Here is a 23,553-nt window from a genome sequence, read left to right on the forward strand (position 1 = left end):
ATCTCAAAACACAGCACAGCTACAGAAAAAGAAATCCAGGGGATGACAGACAGGAGATTACACGAAACGAAGACAAAAAACACAAGTGTAGCAGAGCTCAGGATGGGCCTTTTCAAGTCTTGCTTTTCTTCTTTTAAGGGAAGGAATGCTGTCTACCCTGCTGCTTACTCCCCTAATCTGATGAAAACAACAGGCCTGGAGCCCCACAGGGATATGTCCTGCTCTAAGCCTGACAGCTCCAAGATTGATGGTTTAAGATAGCAGGCACCAGAATGAAATACTGGCGCTTTGACTGTTTATTTGGATGTATCAGCAAACATAAACACACCATCTCTTTGTCTGTGCCCAAACTGAATTATTCTTGGATGGATACCATTTAATAAAATCAAAGGTAAACACAAGATATTTTCTCCTCCCACAGTTGCAGAATCAGCTCCTATTAGACACAGGCTCATCTTTACTATTGGGGCTAGCGGACCATTGCAAACCTTATGATCCATTGATTTGGGGCCCATTCTGATGTTACTGGCACAAGGGCAAAGGTTACTCGGGTAACACCAGCAACATCTTAACAAGATTATTGCAACAATCTATGAACAACAGGCAGATCACCATATGCTCTCTGCCTCAGGACAGAGGTTTCAATTTTCCTCCTCAAAATTGCAAGCGCTTCATTTTGTGCCTCAATTATTTTAAAAAAGCATTGCACAAAGCTAATCCTAGGTTAACAGCCTCAAATACTTGCTCGTTTATCAATTTACTTCCAATCTCTCACATTTGACAATCCAGTGAGAAAAGAGTACACTGCAGATCTATCCTTTGCTAAAGTAACAAAACCCACAGTGCATATTGTGTCATTTTTAAATGAAAAATTGTATTAGTGCATCTATTGACTGCATTGCTGTGATGGAATTGCCCTTCAGGAGACATGGTTCAGTCATCACATGGCCCAACTTGCAATATTTTTATGCAGCACCCTGTGCACACTGCCAAGAGAAATAAGACAAATTTATTATATATTTTAAAATGTTCAGTGAGTCGCAACACGCGATAATTCCAATGCCAACTCTGTCTATGGGAAAGACTAAAATAGAAATATAATATGTACCTGCAGTGCCCATTGTGCCTTTAGATTGAATTGTCAACAATTTCAACTTTAAAGCTCTGATTCTAACTCAAGGATTTTATGTTTGGGCAGGGAGCCCACGACACTGCTGGTGTGAGGCTCAGGCTATTTAAACTCCCAGGCCTCATTAGCATGTAGGAGGTAACACTCCTGCCTGGACCTGGCGAGAACGACAAGATGGCCAGCAGACTTCACTAGGTAGGAGGCCACTGTCAGGGCCCCGAGGGAAAAGTCCCCGGCAGTAAGGTAATTGGTGAGAGGAGATCTGGAGAAGATCAGTGAAGGAGGGAGGGAAGCCAGAGTAACAAAATATAACTTTTTAAAATTACATATGGAGCTTTAGTTTACTTATGAGTGTTTAAGGATAAGCTCCTTTAGGTCTGATTCTCCTTTACCGTAATGGATCCAAGACTGGTATTTTTAGATGCATGTGCTAATAATTATTTACATACAGCCCAACAAATTAAGTTAGTCATAGAAAAATGAAATTCAGGCCTCCCACAAATCAAATTGTTCAGTATCTGATTGCTAATCCCAGTTTGAATGACCGAGTACAAGTCATCCGACCTTGCTTCATCTGGTTGGAAATGCCCTTAGTTCTCAGCAAGGCCATGCTGGTGTACTTCAATGTTGCATAGCACTCATTTGCATTAAGATGAGTCAGGCCAACAGAACTGAAGTTGCTTTTGACCAATAATTGCAATGGCACTGATGGATTGTGATGGGAAACATGGTCCTAATAGACATTTCCTGGCTGATACAAGCGGAATGAAATGAGTCGTTCCCACAAAAGCAAGGCACGGGTGAGGTTAATGTTTAAATATACACGTTTAAAGAGGCAATTGTTAGCATTTTATTGCAGCTTGCAATCAAAGTTTACCTGAACACAAATGACATGTAATGCTTCGCTATGAAGAGGGGAAAGAGCTGGACTGTGACACTTAGCAGCTTGCCACAGATTGGTATTTGTAAAGCTGTATGTCTTGGTCTCCAGCTTGATCATCGTCTTGCAAGCACAAAATCCAGCCAGTGACAATGGCTAGAAATCAGGAGCAGGAAGCCTGACCTTTGCTCATCTTAGCCGTGTACAAATGACAATTTTACCCTCCCTTGTTGGAACCTTGGTCGAGATTAGTTAACACACCATGAATAATATCTGCAGCCTTCTATTTTATATCATTTAATTACATGTTACCATCACTAACTGAGCCATCAGACAAAGTCTTCATGTACTGATCAAAACTAAATGGATTGCAAAGCATTGCAAATTACACTGTTCATCACATCGCTAATAAAAAGCCTATACCTGGCTGGACTACATAGCACCATTGGGTCCTGCTCTCGCCTGCCAAAGTTGCTCATCATTCCAGGGCAATCCTAAAATGAAAAGATAACCCCATGGCTTATCTTCTCCTCTGCAAATTATTTTAAACATCTGTAGTCATCTCCTACATCCTGACTTCCAACATGTGAAAAGAACACATGGACTTCCTTCAGCCTCTGTTGCTTCTCTCTCTTCTCTAGCCCACCGAGTCAAGCTTTCTCTAAGGTTTCACCCTATCACTCTCTCTACCTTATCCCCCACCAGCCCTGTCTTCAACTCACAAGTTTCTCTAGTTTTTCTCACATCTTCCCTTATGCCTTCTCCGAGCTCATCAAGTCCACAAGACTCAACTCCCGCTCCCTCAACCCTATTCCCACTGAATTGCTAACCACCCAACTTCCCTTCTTGACTCCTATATTAGTTAATACTGTTAATGGTTCTGTGTCCTCAGGTAATTGTCCCTCCTCTTCTTCAAAGCTGCCATCACCTATCTTCTCAAAAGAACCATTGAAGCCTCCACCCTTGCAAACTATCACCCCATTTCCAACCTCTTTCCTCTCAGTCTTTGAATGTGCTGTTGCCTTTCAAATCTGTGTTATTTTTCCCTTCAAATCTGTGTCATCTGTCCCTGAGCACCATGTTTAAATTGCTCAGCTAGGTTTTCGCTCCTACCACAGTACTGAAACGACTCATATCAAAATCATAAATAACATCTTAATTAACTGTGACAAAGGTAGACTTTCTTAACCCATCTGAGTCATAACATGGTTGGCCACATCATTTTCATTTCAAATCTCTCCACTGCACTTGCCTGGTTCCATTCTTGTTTATCCAGTCGCCGCCAAAGGATTAATTGCAATAGCTTCTCTTCACATCCCCACAGCATTGCCTATGGTGTCTCCCAGTACCTATCCTTGCCCTCTCTTATTTCTCATCTACATAGTGTCTCTCAGTGTCAACGTCCAAAAAGTGGCAGTTTCCATAAGCACGCTGACGAAACACAGCTCTACCTTACGACCACACGTCTCAATCCTTCTACTGTCTTTAAATTGTCAGACTGCTGGTCTGACATCCAGTACTGGAGTGGCAGAAATTCCCTCCAACTAAATACTGAATAGACCAAACCCATTGTCTTCAGTCCCTGCTGCAAATTCCGTTTCCTAGCCACCGACTTCACCCCCCTCCCTGGCAAGTGTCACCGGCTCAACCGGTGTTTGCAAACTTCTAACCAAATATCTGCACACACACAATGAATACTGGTGTTTACTACTGCAATGAATGTAAAATGCATGTGTTCTGTGAATTCTAAGATCGCAAAGGGATACACAATTTTGCAGCACTAAAACTAAACTTCCCAAATGCAAAACAAAAAGATTCAAAGGTCAGAAGTATTGCTTATCATTGGTCTACAAAGTCTAATACACTCATTGCCCTGACACTCAACTTTCCTCAATCATATTTTAATCAGGTATCTAGTTTGGCTATCAAATCTGAATATATGTTTACTACATTGGACGTAGGCATACCAGTTCTAAACTTGCATGTTTGATGAACAGCTGATAGGCCATATGGTCAATCACAACAGGTCATAAATGGTGCAGAGAGCCCTGGCAATGACCAATTTTTTTAAGATCTGATTCTGTAATTCCACTGTATAAAGATCACTGTATAAAAATCAATGTTTAATAAGACAATATATTACCTTTTACACTCGTAGCCTTTGGGGTTCTGTGGGAAGTCCAGATGGAAGATTCTCCCCAACCCACTCTGGTCGCCGCAGAGATTCGTACAAGGTAAGTGCTGTCAGGCTCGACATCTTCAAGCAAGTGTTCGGATATGGCCCCTGGAAGCTCCACAAGATGGACAGCACTTTCTGTGCTTTTACGGTAGTAAATGCGATACGCAATAATACGCCCTCTCCTGAACTTAGCTGGAATGGGGAGCCATGAGATCAGGATGTTGGTTGGGCTACGACTGGTCAAGCTGATTTCTGGCACTCTCAAAGGGACTGTGTGAAGAGGGTATTAAGAAAAACATTATTTAAAATTAATCCATGTTAAATTGATCTTATTTTTCAGCAGCACCAAATTTAGTAACAAGAGGGCAAAATTGTTTCTCGTAGGAAACACTATTTAATACCATAGAAATTAAACATAAGTTTATGGGGAGGTGGTGCTGCAGTGGTAATATCACTGGACTGGTAATGCAGCGGCCTAGGCTAATGCTTTGGGTGCTCAGATTCAAATTTAAATTTAATTAATAAATCTGGAATTAAAAGCTACTCTCAGTAATGGTGGCCATGAAACCATTGCCGATTGTTGCAAAGACCCATCTGTTTCCCCTTTAGGGAAGGAAATCTGTCATCCTTACCTGGCCTGGCCTACGTGCAACCGCATAGCAACGTGGTTGAATCTTAAATGCTCCCTGAAATGGCTTAGCAAGCCACTCAGTTGTATCAAACCACTATGAATGATGGGCTGCAGTGGTTCAAGAAAGTGGCTCACCGCCACCGCCTCAAGAGCAAGTAGGGGTGGGCAATAAGTGCTGATTTAGACAGGAGCATTCATATCCCATAAAAAGAAATTTAAAAAATAAACACTGCCAAGTACGGAGGTTAACAGCTTATTTTAACAAGCTAACGCTGTGGATGGCACACAGTTCAATGCATGCCTTCTAAAATTATTTCCCCATTTTGTATACGTATTTGTCTTTTACAATCAAGTCAATTCAAGTCATCCTGTACAATGCAACCGATGGGGAGAGTTTTAACGGTTTAGATTGTCCACTATAATTGACGTGTAAGCGATTCATTAAGCTAACTAGAAACAACAATATTCACACATTGTGTAATTACTGGACAGCTGGCGGATGTATTTAACAGCTGGTTTCAGAAAAGCTGACTGGGAACTAAGAAAGAAACTTTTTTTCCAGCAATAGCTGGAAATAAATAATGAATATTATGCAGCAGATTTATCAGCTGGAGTGGGAGGGTGAAGTAAATGGTAGATGCATGTGAAAAGCTGATGACTTCGATGAAGTATAAAAAACAAATACCTATGCACAACTCTCTTGCAGTACAGGTATGAGGTGATTTAGGTTGCATAGATGGAGCTGTAATTATGCTAAAAAGTACAAAATGGTTGAAATTTCATTAAAAAGATACTTAGGTTCATTCCAGGATGGTAAAAGTAAAATAATCCTGAATTCTTTTTAGAATAAACTCTTCCAGTAGCTCAGTGGGGAAATAAATCATGGGTACAACTTTGCTGTATGAGTAAGAGCTCTCAAGAGCCATTTATTAATATTACACATTTTCTGTATTATACAGAAACCAATGTTTAACAGCATTACCTCAGAATAGCTTTTCATACATACCGTCTTCCAGTGTGTGCTGAATAACATGCTCTGACATTCGACTTGCTCCCATGGGCATGTATGCTACAATGTAAAATGTGTAATTGCTGGCTGGTTCTAAATCATCAATAATATAACGAGTTGTGTCATTTCCAATAACCACTTGATATTCTTCATTATTTAAACCTAGGAAAAGAAAAATCCTCTCTCAATTTGAGAGCCTGGAATAATTAGCTGAGGCAGCTTGTTATGCTGCTCTTTACAGGTTGGCACGTGATGGAAAAATAACACAAAATATTTAAGTGTCCCTTAAAATGACTAGCTTTTTAGACTTTTAATATCATTTTGTAGCAAATAAACTTTTTCTCCCATCTCCGCTGGGGTAAAGGAGTTACATAATTCATGCTAGGAGTTGATATTCCCGTCATCAACTTCACTAGTACTTTGTCCCTTAAAGCATTTTAAATCACAGCCAAAAGCAAAATTATTCCCAATTACATTTTCCCACATTCATGAATAAGCTTGATAGCCACTTAATTTGCAAAACCCAAGAGGTCCATACACAAGTAGTAATTACCGGCTAATAATGTATTTCAAAAGTCCTGATTTCTGACCTAGAAAACAAAATCCTTGAAGGAAAATTAAAGAGTCTTGTTACCCTGCTGAATACTCCAACAGAACTCACGCTGGGGCTTAATGAAATAACTATAATGGAACACAAAGCAACCATTCGACTGCAATCTGCACTCCATAGCCAACACTCTAATGCCTTCAGAAAACTGGTGGTGCTGCCTGAACACACTTCACCACACACTTTAATTATACCTTCACACATTTCTATACTCTCTGTTCTATGAACTCATAATAAACACCTTTCCCTTGAGAAGGTAAACCTTCTACCCAATTTTAATCATCTCAGCAGATCACATTGTTTGTGCAGAGAAGGCTGCTATTCCCATTTCATTAGAGAAGCTATTCTCTCTTTGTGACCTCTGCCCAGCAACAGAATATTAACAACAGATGGTCAACCTCTCACATTCCAATTAGACATTGGGAACAGAGAATGTCCAAGCCCAAACAATAAAAGAAGTGAAAAGGATGATACTCGCAGATTAGTTTTAAAGCAAGCTACTTAATTTACATTTAAACAGATGCTTCTTCTGAAGTTCTAGCAAAGATGCACCTTGCAGGTTTACTGCAGTGAACATGTCTTTATTACCTGGAAGGAGATTTAAAAATGAACAATTCTATCTATCTACTGGCTGAAAAAAAATATGTTCCAGCAACACAAGCTTGAAGTGTATGAATAAAATTCAGGGCTCACCTTCTGCTTTCATGTAATGGACCGAGTATGCAATTACTTTGTCAGAATTGTACATGGGCCTTTCCCAAGACAGAAGAATCCCTGAACTCGACACAGTTTCTGCCTGGATATTTCTAGGTGCGCTAGGTCTGTCCTCAGACATAATAACAATCAGTCTGGCCACTGAAAGGACAGATCCTTGTTGATTTTCAGCCATGCACTGGTAAATGGCATCATCTTCAGGAATGATCTGGTTTATTACCAATTTGCTTAAAAGAAGAAGAATTTGGTTGATTACCTCAATTTTCAAGCATACATCTACTCACAATAATCTCTAATGAAGTGTAGCTCTCCAATGGAATAATTTTAGATTTGACAAATGCAAAGCTTAAGAAGGGGCTATACTTTGTACAGTTAATAAATGAAAATTTCTGAAGGCAAGTTATAACAACATGACCAAGTTACTAGAAAGTGCCTGAGTCTGCTTACAATGCAAGCCTCATTGGAATTAATTTAATTTGATACAAAAGTTAATCTGGTTCAATTCAAATCCAGGAGGGAGCCAGAACTCTCTAAAGACTAAAGTTGTCTGGTACTCACTCAATCATAGCTATTTACCTGTATGGCACCAGCCTTCATACAATGTAAACAAAAGCCTAAGGGATAACTGGTCTGTGCCATTGATCTACAGGTAACAAAGAGTTAATAAAACAAAATGTTGGAAAAGCTCAGCAGAGTTAACACTGAGTCTTCTGAAGCAGTCATATGGACTCGAAACATTAACTCTGTTTCTCTCTGCACAGATGCTGCCAGACCTGCTGAGTTTTTGCAGCATTTTTTACTTCAGATTTCCAGCATCGACAGTTTTTTGCTTTAACAAAGAGATGTGTTAGGTTACTGTACTGGACAGATTAAGCATCTGCATCAGAAGTTTCTAGGCCTGCTGCCGATTGTAAGGTTTGTGCTAGAGTCAGACCAGGTCCAGGTTTGGATTCACTTCTGGCTTACAAAGCCACTGACCAAGTCATTGATAGGGAATTCTGAAGCCATTATTAACATTTAAAACTGAATCACCAGTATACTGCTCTGAGATTAGGTGTGCTTTCACTACTTTAAAACTTAGTGCTTTAAATTCCAAACTCAGCAAGACAAAAGTCAGATAATTGTAACATGGTGTTACAAATGTAGCATAAGACTGTCCATATGAGCTTGCATCAGAGCGCTTACAAAATGGAGCCTCATTCTGTGCTAGCTCCCATTAATGACAGGAAAAACAGTGCAAAGGCCTCAACTTAACTTTTTAAGGTTCCCCCCCCCATCACCCACCCCGAGAAATTCTGGCAATACAGGAGACCACGTTTCAATTAAATGGAACTGACAGGCCAATGCTTTGTTCTCCCCCACTTCACAACATTGCATATCAGTAGTGTAATCCCAGCTCCCTGACAAATCCTGTCCTCACCCATCAGAGCAACAATTCCAAAAACAAAAGTAGGAAGTCTGGCTACTCTCCCCTCCTACCCCAGGACTTTGAGGTCCACCACTCAACTCCCACAGCCGCCCCAGCAGACCTGAGTGATTGAAGCTGGACCTTCCCTGCTATCTGTGGCTGAGTGCCACACAATGTGGTGTATTTACCAATTAGGGTGTCTCCAAGTTCGTTTGAACTCCATGCCCTGGACAGTTACAGCAAGCCTCCTTGAAGTCATAGTTTGAATGAAAAATAACAATCATAGACTTGCAATTAAACTAAATACATTTGAAAATCTCTAACAACGTGAAAAATGTAATCACCGAAAAGTATACTGAATAATCCCAATTTAGAATTAAAAATACTGTGCAAGCTAACAAGGCACTATGGCCTTTAAGATCAATTCATTTAATAATGTAACTAGGAGTTACTATTCACTGTGTTCAGACAGCGACATTATTAGGTAAAAAGCTGCACTGCAAGCCACAATGAAAATCAAGGGCACTTTAGGAAAATATTTATGACTTAATCATACTCAATTCTGCAAATGGGAGACAGGACTTTCATATCAGAACTAAAAATAAATAGCTGTGTACCTGCTATACTGGACTTTGATACGTCCATTGGAGTGAATCCTTTGTCCATTCTTCAGCCAGCTAATTTTAGGTGTAGGAATACCTTCTGCCTGACACATAAACCTGGCCGTGCCAGCACGAGGCCTTGTCAAGCTCTCAGGCCACTCAACAAAAGAAGGTGGAGCTACAAAGCAACATTAGAAAACACTAGTAAGGATTTTTTCTTGTTAAAAAGGAATCCAACTCTAACAATTAAAAAAAAACTCCATGTTGTGAAACAAAAACAGAATTACCTGGAAAAACTCAGCAGGTCTGGCAGCATCAGCGGAGAAGAAGAGTTGACATTTCGAGTCCTCATGACCCTTTGACAGAACTGTTGAAGGGTCATGAGGACACGAAACGTCAACTCTTTTCTTCTCCGCCGATGCTGCCAGACCTGAGTTTTTCCAGGTAATTCTGTTTTTGTTTTGGATTTCCAGCATTCGCAGTTTTTTGTTTTTATCTCCATGTTGGGAAGCTCACTCTCAGCAGCAAAACTAAACATATCTTCAACTTCAGTAGTATTGGTGGAAGCCCCAAATGAGAGAGTGCAACAGTCTTTGGTGAAAGCACCTCTCAGTCATAGATAATGATGAAAAATGATATCTGAAGGAACTCAAGGTCATGTACATTTTCAAATCATAAGCAACTATGATACCTACTTTTAATGGAGGGAGGTCAACACCAATATTTACTCTGTAGTGCACTGGAGATTTTGTGCACCACGATGAATGAGCTGCTGCTATACCCTATAATGGTTTCATAACAGTGCATACACACACATAAGCACTATTACTTCTCATGTTCCTCTAAGCAAGATAAAAGTGACAATAGTTTGTTCTGTAAATTCAAAGCGCTAATATTAAAAAAAACTTGTTTTCATGTCCCTGAGACAAAAGAAAAGTCCAATCCAGAGCAATGGAATTATTTTTTCTGTCCATCTTTGCAACGCTCCTACATCAAGTATGTTTGGGTTGTCTCAAACCAGTTCCTAATGGCTGTGTTCTGCCGGCAAAGAACTGGTTTTAATTAGGCACTAGTTAGCAATCTAATCTAGTGACCACAGTATGGCTGATACAGAGAAAGAAAATCTCACAAATGCAATAGGGGTGCCATTAGGTTAGGGCTGATGCACATATTTGAGCTAAGTGCAGATGGCTTTATTGTGCATCTGACCATGCCATACCAGACTTGATAAGCTCAGCGCTGATGCTGTTTTCCCAAATTAGGCCGACATGTCATCTTGGAGCACCAGCATTCCTTACATTGATAATATTCATTAGGAAAATAAAATTGAAAAAAGGTTTAAACTTGTTTGTTTACACCTTGTAAATCAGGTACACAAGTTGAACAATAGGATACAAAAAAGAATGCATAAGTGACCAGACCCACATTCAAAGCAGGGAAAATTCAGTCATCAACTTGGTTTAAACTACACATTTCTGTTTTTTTTTTAAATGACTGTCTTATTTTGATTATCCACTAAGCATTTTACAAAAACCAAGATAAATCAAGTGTCTCCAGTTAGCCATCACCCCATTGCTCACCTATCCCTTATGGAATGTCCACTGTGTTCATTCACATTCTTTGAGGATAACAGTTCAAGCTCACTACCTTTTAAAAGCTTTACCCTTTTTGTAAATAACTGTAAACAAAAGACCATTTATTTATGTCAGCTTTTGCTGCAGTGCCTTCAAACGCTGGCCTGAGCACATAATCTAGGCCACAACATTACTAAACGAGTGCTGCGTTGTCAGAGGTACCATTCATCAGATTTTGTAATGGATGTTAAAAAGCCTGTGGTACCATTCAAAAGAGACAAAGGAAGTTTTGATTGGCCAATGTACCTCCCTCAACCAATAGCACTGAGAGGATAACTGGCCATCCATCTTAATGCTGTACTGGGGTATTGCTGTGCTTATCATCATCTTCTACCTCTACTACTATAATTTGTGTTTATACAGCATTTCTAATGTAGTAAAATGCCCCTAGGTGTTTCACAGGACTGCTAATAAAATTTGACACCAAGCCACAATCAGAGCAAAGGACCAAAAGCTAGGTCAAAGTGTTAGGCTCTAAGGAGTGCTTTAAAGAGGAAATAGTAGAGAGGCAAAGAGATTTACCAAACGATTCCTAGAGCATAGGGCCTTGGCAGCTGAAGACATGGCTGTCAATGGCAGAGCAATTAAAAATTGAGGATACTAGAAAGGCCAGAATTAGAGTAGAGCAAATATCTCAGAGTGGAGATTACAGGGACAGGGAGGGGGCAAGGCCATGAAGCAATTTCAAAACTAAAATGAGAATGTTTAAATCAGGGTGTTGCTTAACCAGGAACCAATGTAGATCAAGGAATACAGGCAAGATGGGTAAAAGGGCTTAAATAACAATAATGACTGTACTTAAAAAAGATTTCATTATAGGTCAAGTACTTTGAGTTATTTCCAAATGACACATTAATTGCTATATAAATACTAGTTCTTTATCGTTTGATTTTACTTAAATAACATAAGCTTGAAGAAAATAACATCTGCGTGCATGAATAACTATCAAAAATGAAATATTGTTCAAAATACTTTCAGCTGAAAACTTTGCAAACATGGACAGCATGAATGCCAGAACTTGGCTAGATTGTGTCCCTTGTTATAAATGATCTCATTGGCTCCTCGAGTCAGCAGTAAGCACCTTTATAATGTACTAGTCACCGCAATCACACATTAGTTCTAGAGTATTGCTGAAAGATAAGAGACATGGTGAAGCTTTTTGTCTTCTACTCATCAGGACACTTCACAAGAATACCAATACAAGGGGAAAACAACGATTTAAACTGTATGAGAAGACAGTGCTGATTGGTTGGCATGTAGACTCTGATTGGTAGAGGCATTGCCATGGAGAATGCACCAGAATTGGTGACTGACAGTTAACTGCCAAACATTGTTTGAAGTTTAAACCAGGCAGCTTGACCCTGATTAGTTAAGGCATTGCCCTGACGAATGAGTCAGCAAATGGTTGTCACTTATTTTGTCTAGCTGAAACAGGTGCAATGTGTGTACATGATCTTTCCATCTGCAAAGAACCAGGTCCTGTGTATTAATGCATGTAGCTTCCAGTACACACTGTGCACCATACTATGAGCCCGACTGACAATATTAAACTGGTTGTCAGCGTAATTCTTAGCACACTGAGGATTATTTAGCAAATGTTGTCCAATTAACTGCGAGCTAATGTTGGACACTGTGTTTTGAGTTTTGCAAACACAGACTGGTTGGGTACGGTCTGTACCTTGTCCATCTCGAACTGCAGCTGGGACATGCTGTTTGATACGATCTGCTAGTCTTTGGGACGTATGGCCTACACACCGAGGATCACACTGGCACTCAAATTCATATACCACATTACTCATTAGTATGATAGATAGAATGTCTTTTTGACTTGGCTGCAGCTTTCTGTTGATGGCGCATACCACTTATGCTGCTACTGCATAGTAGCAGCGTGACACAGCTAGCTTCACCTGCTGCTCAAATTTTTGAGATACCTCGCCCTTCCAGAGTAATCTGAAGTAGACTGGGCACTTATCAGCGCTGAAAGTGATGGCCTTAAGCCCATGAGTCTGCAGGATATAAGTGCAAAATTACCTGATCAGGGTAGCCATTATCCCGCAGGATGCCTTTGGTGAGCCTTATTTCAGCATCAAGTTTGTATGGTGAGCACATGGCTTGGGCCCTATTTACAAAGTTGCTGATAAGACCAATCTTACAGCACGTGGAACTGTGAAAATCCCAACACATATATTGACCAGTGAAGGTAGGCTCGCGGTAAACCATAATAGAGACCCCACCCTGGCAGATTTCTCATCAAGGAAGGGGGAGTTCATTTGACTGCTCAATTTCGAAAGTGAATTTGAGTGCAGGATGGAGCCCATTAAGACATGCGAGGAAATTATTACACAGCTGCAGATTTAAGCATGTATCAACTACATATCAAAAGTATGCACGGGATAGGTGGTTAGGTGTCATTCCAAATTATACTGACAACCAATTTAAGATTGTAAGTCATGCTCGCAGTGCGATGCATTTGCGTGTTTTGGAAGCTACAAATATTAATACACAGGGCCCTATTCTTTGCAGACAAAAAGAACATGTACACACATGGCGCCTGTTTCAGCTAAACAAAATAAGTGAGAGGCATTAGTTGACTCATTCCTCAGGGTAATGCCTTGACCAATCAGGGTCAAACTGCCTGGTTTAAATTTCAAACAATGCTTGCAGTTAACTGTCAGTCACCAACCACTGGTGCATTCCCCGTGCTAACGTCTCTACCAATCAGAGTCTACTTGGCAACCAATCAACACTCTTTTACCACTAAGTATAATTTGTTGTTTTCCCCTTATATTGGTATTCTTGGAATGTCCGGATGAATGTAAGACAAAAAGCTTCAACGTCCCTTTTTTCAGCAATACTGTACTACTTAACGACTAATTTGAGAGTCTTTAGTTTAAGTGCGCCGATTATCTTACCCAACACGGTAAGCATAGCTGTGGCTACAGTGTAATTGCGTGTGCCTGGTGTAGTGGCCCGACACACATATATTCCAGCATGTTCAACCTTCACATCGGATATCATCAAATTTCCATTTCCCAGAACCCGTGTATTGAAAACATCAATAGATCGGTGATCTGTTTGGAAAAAGCAGATATTTGTATCATCCATTAAAATTAGATCAACATCATTCAGAAAGACAAATTCAAGCAGTTAAAATGTAGATGTTAGACATGCATATTTGTAAAATGTTTGGCATTAAAAAGCAAAGGAAGGAATAAAACTTGTAGATCATTTAGTTACATTGAGAACAAAGTTTCTAGTTATATTTGCTGGATCATAAAATTGCAGTATTTTAAAATTGCCAGTTATTCCTGGTTTAACTATTGCTTTGTGGTTTCTAAGTATAAGTGCAAAGAAAAGCAGGAGGATTAAAAGGAAATAGACATCTCACCTAAACGGCTCCAAGACACAAGAGGCTTTGGGGAACCAATGGCGATACATTCCAGCATGGCAGTTTGATGTACAGGCACAGTGAGATTTTGAGGACCAGCTACAATCACTGGTTTCTGCAAAGTTTTTGGTTCCCAAGCTATTAATGCAAAAAAAAGTCAATGGAAATCATTGCTGTTTAGTGTAGAAAATTAAACAAGTACCTTGTGAAGTTTTAACTGACTGGCAAAACCAATTAAGAATGAAAGTAAAATGGTGTCCAGTGCACAGAAATAATCCTAATAACAAAAGAAGTGGATCAGTTAGGTTTTAAATACATCATGAGAAGATGCACATCTCCGTTCTGGAGTTAAAGAAAATGTAATTTAAACATAATTAATAGCTTTGTTTTGCAAGTTATGTGTACTAATAGATGTATTTTATTTTAAATAGCACCACTAATCAGATCCATGAAAATTAGAAAGAATCATTAAGATTCCCAATAAATGGTGAAAGGATAACCTCATTTTCAATTAAACTAAATGATGTCATGTGGGCTTCCATTTGGAACAACCCCTCTTTTCCCTTTGATAACAAAATATCACACTTACACACAAAGCCTTTGTGAAAGCTAATGTTACAAGGATCTCAGCCTCTGGGGTAATTAAATAGGAAATGTAAGCTGAAATTCCTTTTAAAATGAATGAATTTAACTTAAGTACATACGAATTAGGAGAAGTAGGCCACTCAGCCCCTCAAGCCTGCTGCATCATTCAATAAGATCATGGCTGATGCAATTGCAACCTCAACTCCACATTCCTGCCTTTCCCAGGTAACCTTTCACCCATTTGCTTATGAAGAACCTACCTCTGCCTTAAAAATATTCAAAGGCTCTGATTCCACTGCCTTTTGAGGAAGGGATTTCCAAAGAGTCATTCATGACCCTCAGAAAAAAATTCTCATCTGTCTTAAATGGGTGACCCCTAGTTCTAGATTCTCCCACGAGAGGAGACATCCTTTCCACATCCATCCTGTCAAGGCCACCCAGGATCTTATATGTTTCAATTACACGAGGATTGATGAAATGGCCTCATGGGAATAAAATAAATATGGAACATCAATTCAAAATAAACCAGTGTAACAAAGCCATTGATAAAATTGGGTGAGAGCACCGTATGTTAGAAACCAGCACAAATCTATTTGCACTTCAAGAATTAATTTTATCTTGAAACTGATTAGGAAAGCCTTGCTGGCAACTTGATCACGGCAATGGAAAATTTGATCGACGCTAAAGAAAATTTGCCACATTAATTGCTGACTTGATCAGTCAAATCCAAAGGGCACTTCTATGGAAATAGTTATTCCTTGTAATAGCATGTTCCTAGCCAGAGATGAAACCAAGTCCATCTTAATCATATAATTCAGTTCATTTCTTCAAAGACATTTTCAAAATATTGAGACAAATTATATGACTGACCAGCAATAACATATCTGCACGTCTATTGCAACAGGGAATTGAGGATGTTCTGATCTGTTCAACCAAGCTGTGCTTTTAGCATTTCCATGACAATCATAACTTTCATGCGCAAAAAACTTTTTTTTAGATCAGATGTAGTAATCATGCATATCTTCAACTGTGAAGTTGAATGAAAAGCCAAATCGAATACTGAACATTGTTCAGTGGGAGAAACATCTCAATTGCATACCTGGAATAACGGTTAAAATGGCTTCCACACTTCTGCGCCTATTTGCGACATTGGTTGCCACACAACGGTACTGTCCAGCATGCCGTCCCTCGACCCCATAGATCTGAAGAACTCCAGTTGGCAGAGCAGTTATCCTGACAAGAGAAAGAGATACTACTTAATATTTTTTCTTAAAAAGCTTGAATTGTGCAAATTTCTAGCAAACATATGGTAGACTGCAGTGACAATAGTAACAATTCCATGCATCACAGAAACATTAGTGGTGAATTATTGGCCCGGAAATTACAGCAAGGGACACAAAGGGATGATGCCCGCTGCTTACCAGGAAATGTTGCCCAAAAACATTTAGCAGGCTCTAAAGTGTCAATTTCCTCTATTCCACGTGATTCTGGTACTATGGCATTTAGCAACAGTGCGGACAGCCTGACAGCTAATCACTGAAGTGAAGAATTCTCACATTCAGCAAAGCAGCAAGTAAAAACCAAGGATTAAGTCACATTTTAGGACATTGTATAGAAAACAAAATACAGACTGGAACATTCACATGAGATTAAAGTAAAAGGTGAAATAGCATGCAAAATTATTTTTTAAAAAATCCATTATTTTAAAATGTTGAGGGAATAAGAGTCCACGCTTGTAAAATTAGATTCATATCCAGAGAGGGTGTCCAACAGTAATCTGCCATGTTCTTGACCACTCACTTAGCTTGTCAAAATCCCCTTGAAACCTCTTAGCATCCTCCTCACAACACATTCCCATCTAGTTTTGTCATTAGCAAACATCAATATTCAGCCTGATTCTCAACTGTATTATCTATTTGACACCTGTCATAAACACACTTTTTCTGCTTCATCTTAATTTCTACCTCTTTTGTCACCCGGGGGTTTGGATTTATTTGCCCTACCCTTCCCCTTTCTGGGAATTTGACTTAAAAGAAACAATAGTTAAAGTATAGATAAGGCAGTTACAATTTTGCCTGCTAATCTTAGATTCCTACCACATTGGAGCGGCTTTCCCTCAGTCAGTTATTCTTACCCTGGATTGCTCCTTGTCCTTTTCCATAGCCAACCTTATGACACAATGATCACTGTTCCCTAAATTTGACATTTGATCCACTTGGCCTAACTCATTCCCAAGAATCAGGTCCAGCAGCATCTTCATTCTCATTGGACTGGAAAATTCTCCTGAATACACTTAACTCTTCACCCTCTCTGCTCTTTACAGTCAAGCATCAGATAATTAAAGTCCATTATACCTACTCAATAATTCTTGCACCTTTCTAGTTTCCTTGCAAATTTTTTCTGCTACATCTTTCTGACTAGTTGGTGGCCAATACTGGGCAATGTAACTGCACCTTTTTTGCTCCTTGGCTCTAACGAAATAGATCGTGTCCTTGACCCATCTGGGACACCCTTTTTTTTCCCAGCACTGGAATGTTCTCTTTAATCAATACTGCCACCCCTCCTCCTGTCCTTCCTTTTCTATCTTTCCTGAACACCTTGTTTCCAGGAATTTATAATACCCCCAGCCTGCCCTTCTTTGAGACAAGTCTCTGTTATCACCACATCATATTTCCATGTTATTATCTGTGACTGAAATTCACCAATCTCACTTACCACACTTCAAGCATTCACATACATGCACCGCCACCCTAATTCAGACTTGATTACTTTTCCTCTTATGCTGAACCCATCTAACACCTTACAATTTCCTACTCTCGTACTGTCTGTCTCAATATTCTTTGCACCTCAAGATCCCTCTCTAGTATTACTTCCTGATTCCCACACCCCTGCCAAGTTAGTTTAAACTATGTCCAACAGCAATAGCAAATCACCCTGCAAAAAAATTGGTCCCATCTCTGTTTAGGTGCAACCTGTCTGCCTGTACAGGTCCCATTTTCTCTAGTACTGATCCCAATGCCTCAAGAATCTAAAGCCCTCCCTCCTACACCATCTCTCCAGCCATGCATTCATCTACTCTTTCCTCTTATTTCTATATTCACTCACGTGTGGTTCCAGCAGTAATCCAGAGATGACTACTTTTGAGGTCCTACTTGCTCATTTATTACTTAGCTACTAAATTCTGACCGCAGGACATCTTCCCTCTACCTATGCCATTGGTATACCAATGTGGACCACGATCACTCCCCCCCTCAGGGTGCTCTGCAGCCAACTTGTGACGTCCTTGACCATGGCACCAGGGAGGCAACATACCATCCTGGATTTATGTCTGTGGCCACTGAAACGCTTGTCTATTCCCCAGACTATCGAATCGCCTATCACTATTTCACTATTGCTTTTCATCTTCTTAGTAACCCCCCTCCGAAATCTGCAGCTTGAACTGCTGCAGCTGATGACACTTTGTGCACGCATGGTTATAACCAGGACATGGAAGATGTCCCAGAGTTCCCAAGATTATACTTTACTAAGTCGTTAACAACACAATTACACCTCATTCAACAAGGCTCAACACGGTCGATGGTTTTTACGGCGAGAATAGTGCATTAGAAAATTGAAGTATATGTCAATTCGCCAATTCTGTTAGTTACATCTAGAAGGTTGCAACTGTGCACTGGGTCGAGATGCAGGGCATTACTGACAGCAGCTTCTGGATCTCCACCTGTAACTACACACCAGTTTTACACAGTAATGCCAGTGATTGTTGACAGTTTTACTGTCATCACAATCACAAAATCCGAGCCAATGTATTTCACTAACACTGGTAAAAATTTGGTGCAAACATAATTAAGACAGTTTTATGTTCTAACTCTCTGCATATCAACGTAAAACTACAGATTTGCCCCTCAGGTATATTACCTGTCACTAGCTAGCGGCAGTGCTGTTCGGTTGAATTCCCAGGTTATGATTGGTGGAGGATTTGCATGTATCTTGCAGATAAACCTTGCTACTGCGCCTTCATTCACCACTGTGTGGGCTGGCTGAACTTCAAATGGAGACATACCTGAGAATTAAAGGGACATTGCTTTGGTTAGACACTTGGACTCATACGTAACTAGAAAGTTGTGTTTCTGGGGAAGATATGTTTCCCTCTTCTTTGAGGGAAAACTCCAAAATGAAGAACTCAGAACTCAAACTGAAACCACATCATACAAGTTAAAAAAAATATTCAACAGCATCAACAAACAGCAGACAACAATAATCAGAATGAATGAAATAACAACCAAAGGTGAACTTTTGAAATTATTCAAACTAACAGCATTCATACAACTTTTCCTTAGTTACATAGCGACAAACCCCACAAATTACTTTTCAAGCAGAAGAAATTGTTTATTTGATGTCTTCCCTGCAACTTTTAAGCTAGGCATATAGTTGGTCAGGGAATCCAACCGTCTACAAAACTGTTAGTAATCACACTAAAAATTTGAGTGAATGGCTCTTAACAGCAAAAAGAGCAGAAAGATGATTTGGACCTATGGAAAACACTTTTGACAGCTTAGTGGGGGGGAACAGGGGAATTCTTGAAATGTTTCATAAAATTGATGACCCCTCAGGGCTTGGTGTCCCAATAAAAAACAAAAAATAAAATATTAAACATTAAGCGGAAATATTCTGACATTTTCACTTAGATTAATGCTCATTAAGTTGAAATTCCAAAACCATGTCCTCCTTGTAAAAAATTGAGTTCACTCCATCAAAATGATAACTTAAATTTCTGCTTATCAATTTTTGCTCAGGTTATACATTTATATAGAGGCAAGTGTATCAGAATTGGACTAACTTTCTAACCTGCGTATTTCCTTTAATAACATGTAAAATCAGATCCTGAATCTACTTCTGAACAAGACAAGATAACCAAAACTGGTGGCAGAAAGATGGTTAAATATAAATTAGATTATTTTGTAAAACATTAGCTGACAGTGCTTTGTAGGAGTACAGTTCAGCAGCACAGTCTAATATGATGAAATGCATGCAAGCAACTAAAAATCCTAATGCTTTCTGTGAATTCCTAATAAATTCTGTAGCAACCTACTCATTTGGTTAACAAAATGGACTTAATGTGAAATTGACTTTTTCAATGCAAATAGTTCCCATCTCACAGATGTTTTGCCAGCATAATTGAAAGGAACCTGGTGAGGAGAGTCATTTCTCACACTCCAGGATCTGAAAGGAACTCCAAACTCTTTCAGGATCACACATTCACAGATGTCAAAACTTCCCTCAGGATAAGTGATCATTCTGCATCTCACCGTGCAGCCGACACAAGTGTTGCTAACAATCAGAAAAACATTACCACTCATAAATATTTCACACCTCTGGAAATTTGTACCTCATCAATATGTGAAAAGGGATTAAATCCAAGTTCGCATGTCATAAACAAAGACATGTTTGTAGATCAATAGAAATCTTTAAAGATTAAAGAAACCTAAAACCTAATCAATGGGCAAAAATACAGATTGCAATCAATTAATAATCAACCAGCCCATAGGGGGTGCAATAAATGTCAAGAGATCAATCGTGCTTCTAAGTGAAAGATGCACACAATATACCATTGGAAATGAAAAAGCCTGTCCCACCTCACACTCGGAATTGCCAGGCCTTCTGCACTGCACAAAATCCAATGTGAACGAAAATAAAGTTACAGCAGTTTGCGAGATAGCTTCCCCAAGGAATCTATTCAGGGAGCAGCCACACCCTACAGGCCAAAAGGTTTGTGTTGAGTTGCTGAGAGGAGCAATTAGGGGTACTACAATTGGCCCCAGCTCTCCTGGGTTAAAGCGGGGGAAAAAAGTAGTCAGAATTTCTATTCCTGAGCATTGCGCAGTGTTCATGCTGGAAATGCCTAAACAATAAAAACTGAACTTCTGTGACACCTCAGTGGTTGAACAGCTTACCAACATTCGTCGTGAAAATTCACATATGAACAATGGCCACTTGGGCAAGGCGCTCGAAAATGACTGCCACCTGTGAAAACTTTACCTCAAACATAGAGTTCGTGTCGTACGGACACACAGAGAGGGATGGGAAATGTCAAAAAAAGCTTCATGACTTGAAACTTCCAGAAGCACCAGTTGATTCAATGTGCCACTTAAGAGTTCTTTCTTGGTGAATCCAATAAAACAACAATTAAAATGACAAATTAAACCTAAAAAAAAGAGGAATTGGTGAGTCATTCTCTATAACAAAAATAGAATTACCTGGAAAAACTCAGCAGGTCTGGCAGCATTGGCGGAGAAGAGTTGAAGTTTCGAGTCCTCATGACCCTTCAACAGAACTAAGTGAATCCAAGGAGAGGGATGAAATATAACTGGTTTAAGGTGGTGGGAGTGTGTGTGTCTGTGTGTGTGTGTGTGTGTGTGTGGGGTTGTAGGGACAAGCAAGCAGTGATAGGAGCAGATAATCAAAAAATGTCACAGACAAAAGAACAAAAGAACACAGAGGTGTTGAAGCTGGTGATATTATCTAAATGAATGTGCTAATTAAGAATGGATGGTAGGGCACTCAAGGTACAGCTCTAGTGGGGGTGGGGGGGCATAAAAGCTTTAAAAATAATGGAAATAGGTGGGAAAAGAAAAATCTATATAAATTATTGGAAAAAAACAAAAAGAAGGGGGAATAAACAGAAAGTGGGTGGGGATGGAGGAGGGAGTTCAAGACCTAAAGTTGTTGAATTCAATATTCAGTCCGGAAGGCTGTAAAGTGCCTAGTCGGAAGATGAGGTGCTGTTCCTCCAGTTTGCGTTGGGCTTCACTGGAACAATGCAGCAGGCCAAGGACAGACATGTGGGCAAGAGAGCAGGGTGGAGTGTTAAAATGGCAAGCGACAGGGAGGTTTGGGTCATTCTTGCGGACAGACCGCAGGTGTTCTGCAAAGGGGTCATCCAGTTTACGTTTGGTCTCTCCAATGTAGAGGAGACCGCATTGGGGAGCAACGAATACAGTACACTAAGTTGGGGGAAATGCAAGCGAAATGCTGCTTCACTTGAAAGGAGTGTTTGGGCCCTTGGACGATGAGGAGAGAGGAAGTGAAGGGGCAGGTGTTACATCTTTTGCGTGGGCATGGGGAGGTGCCATAGGTGGGGGTTGAGGAGTAGGGGGTGATGGAGGAGTGGACCAGAGTGTCCCGGAGGGAACGATCCCCACGGAATGCTGCCAGGTGGGGTGAAGGGAAGATGTGTATGGTGGTGGCATCATGCTGGAGTTGGCAGAAATGGCGGAGGATGATCCTTTGAATGCGGAGGCTGGTGGGGTGATAAGTGAGGACAAGGGGGACCCTATCATGTTTCTGGGAGGGAGGAGAAGGCAGGAGGGCGGATGCACGGGAGATGGGCCGGACACGGTTGAGGGCCCTGTCAACAACCGTGGGTGGAAAACCTCGGTTAAGGAAGAAGGAGGACACGTCAGAGGAACTGTTTTTGAAGGTAGCATCATCAGAACAGATGCAACGGAGGCGAAGCAACTGAGAGAATGGGATGGAGTCCTTACAGGAAGCAGGGTGTGAGGAGCTGTAGTCGAGGCAGCTGTGGGAGTCGGTAGGCTTGTAATGGATATTGGTGGACAGTCTATCACCAGAGATTGAGACAAGACAGGTCAAGGAAGAGTAGGCAAGTGTCAGAGATGGACCACGTGAAAATGATGGAGGGGTGGAGATTGGAAGCAAAATGAATAAATTTTTCTAAGTCCCGACAAGAGCATGAAGCAGCATCGAAATGATCATCGATGTACCAGAGAAAGAGTTGTGGGAGGGGGCCGGAGTAGGACTGGTACAAGGAATGTTCCACATACCCCATAAAGAGACAGGCATAGCTGGGGCCCATGCGGATACCCATAGCCACACCTTTTATTTGGAGGAAGTGAGAGGAGTTGAAGGAGAAATTGTTCAGTGTGAGAACAAGTTCAGCCAGACGGAGGAGAGTAGTGGTGGATGGGGATTGTTCGGGCCTCTGTTCGAGGAAAAAGCTAAGGGCACTCAGACCATCCTGGGGGGGATGGAGGTGTAGAGGGATTGGACATCCATGGTGAAGAGGAAACGGTTGGGGCCAGGGAACTGGAAATTGTTGATGTGACGTAAGGTGTCAGAGGAATCACGGATGTAGGTGGGAAGGGACTGGACAAGGGGAGAGAGAAGGGAGTCAAGATAACGAGAAATGAGTTCCGTGGGGCAGGAGCAAGCTGACACGATCGGTCTACCAGGACAGTTCTGTTTGTGGATTTTGGGTAGGAGGTAGAAGCGGGCCGTCCAAGGTTGGGCGACTATCAGGTTGGAAGCTGTGGGAGGAAGATCCCCAGAGGAGATGAGGTCAGTGACAGTCCTGGAAACAATGGCTTGATGTTCAGTGGTGGGGTCATGGTCCAGGGAGAGGTAGGAGGAAGTGTCTGCGAGTTGACGCTCAGCCTCCACGGGGTAGCGGTCAGTGAGCCAGACAACAACAGCACCACCCTTGTCAGTGGGTTTGATGACAATATCAGGGTTGGACCTGAGAGAATGGAGTGCAGTAAGTTCAGAGAGAGACAGGTTAGAATGGGTGAGAGTAGCAGAGAAATTGAGACGACTAATGTAGCGCTGACAGTTCTCAATGAAAAGATCAAGAGAAGGTAAGAATCCAGAGGGAGGGGTCCAGGTGGAGGGAGAATATTGGAGGTGGGTAAAAGGATCCATTGAACGGGGAGAGGACTATGTCTGAAGCATAAAATAAATCTCTCTCATGTCAGGAACATATTACCAGATTTT

General features: G+C 40.7%; 1 protein-coding gene across 1 annotated transcript in view; it reads right to left on the reverse strand.

The window, feature by feature from the left end:
* Window positions 1–23,553, reverse strand: part of LOC121269873 (protogenin-like) — a 114,495-nt gene that overhangs the window by 42,711 nt on the left and 48,231 nt on the right. The window contains exons 3-10 of the mRNA XM_041174911.1: window positions 18,682–18,826; window positions 15,866–15,999; window positions 14,182–14,319; window positions 13,706–13,864; window positions 9,175–9,337; window positions 7,129–7,376; window positions 5,826–5,990; window positions 4,153–4,458 (exon numbers count right to left, since the gene is read on the reverse strand). Coding sequence (XP_041030845.1) covers window positions 4,153–4,458; window positions 5,826–5,990; window positions 7,129–7,376; window positions 9,175–9,337; window positions 13,706–13,864; window positions 14,182–14,319; window positions 15,866–15,999; window positions 18,682–18,826 — 1,458 coding nt within the window. The remainder of the gene's footprint in view (window positions 1–4,152; window positions 4,459–5,825; window positions 5,991–7,128; window positions 7,377–9,174; window positions 9,338–13,705; window positions 13,865–14,181; window positions 14,320–15,865; window positions 16,000–18,681; window positions 18,827–23,553) is intronic.

The sequence above is a fragment of the Carcharodon carcharias genome, chromosome 26 (genome assembly GCF_017639515.1).
Source record: "Carcharodon carcharias isolate sCarCar2 chromosome 26, sCarCar2.pri, whole genome shotgun sequence".
Taxonomy (NCBI): domain Eukaryota; kingdom Metazoa; phylum Chordata; class Chondrichthyes; order Lamniformes; family Lamnidae; genus Carcharodon; species Carcharodon carcharias.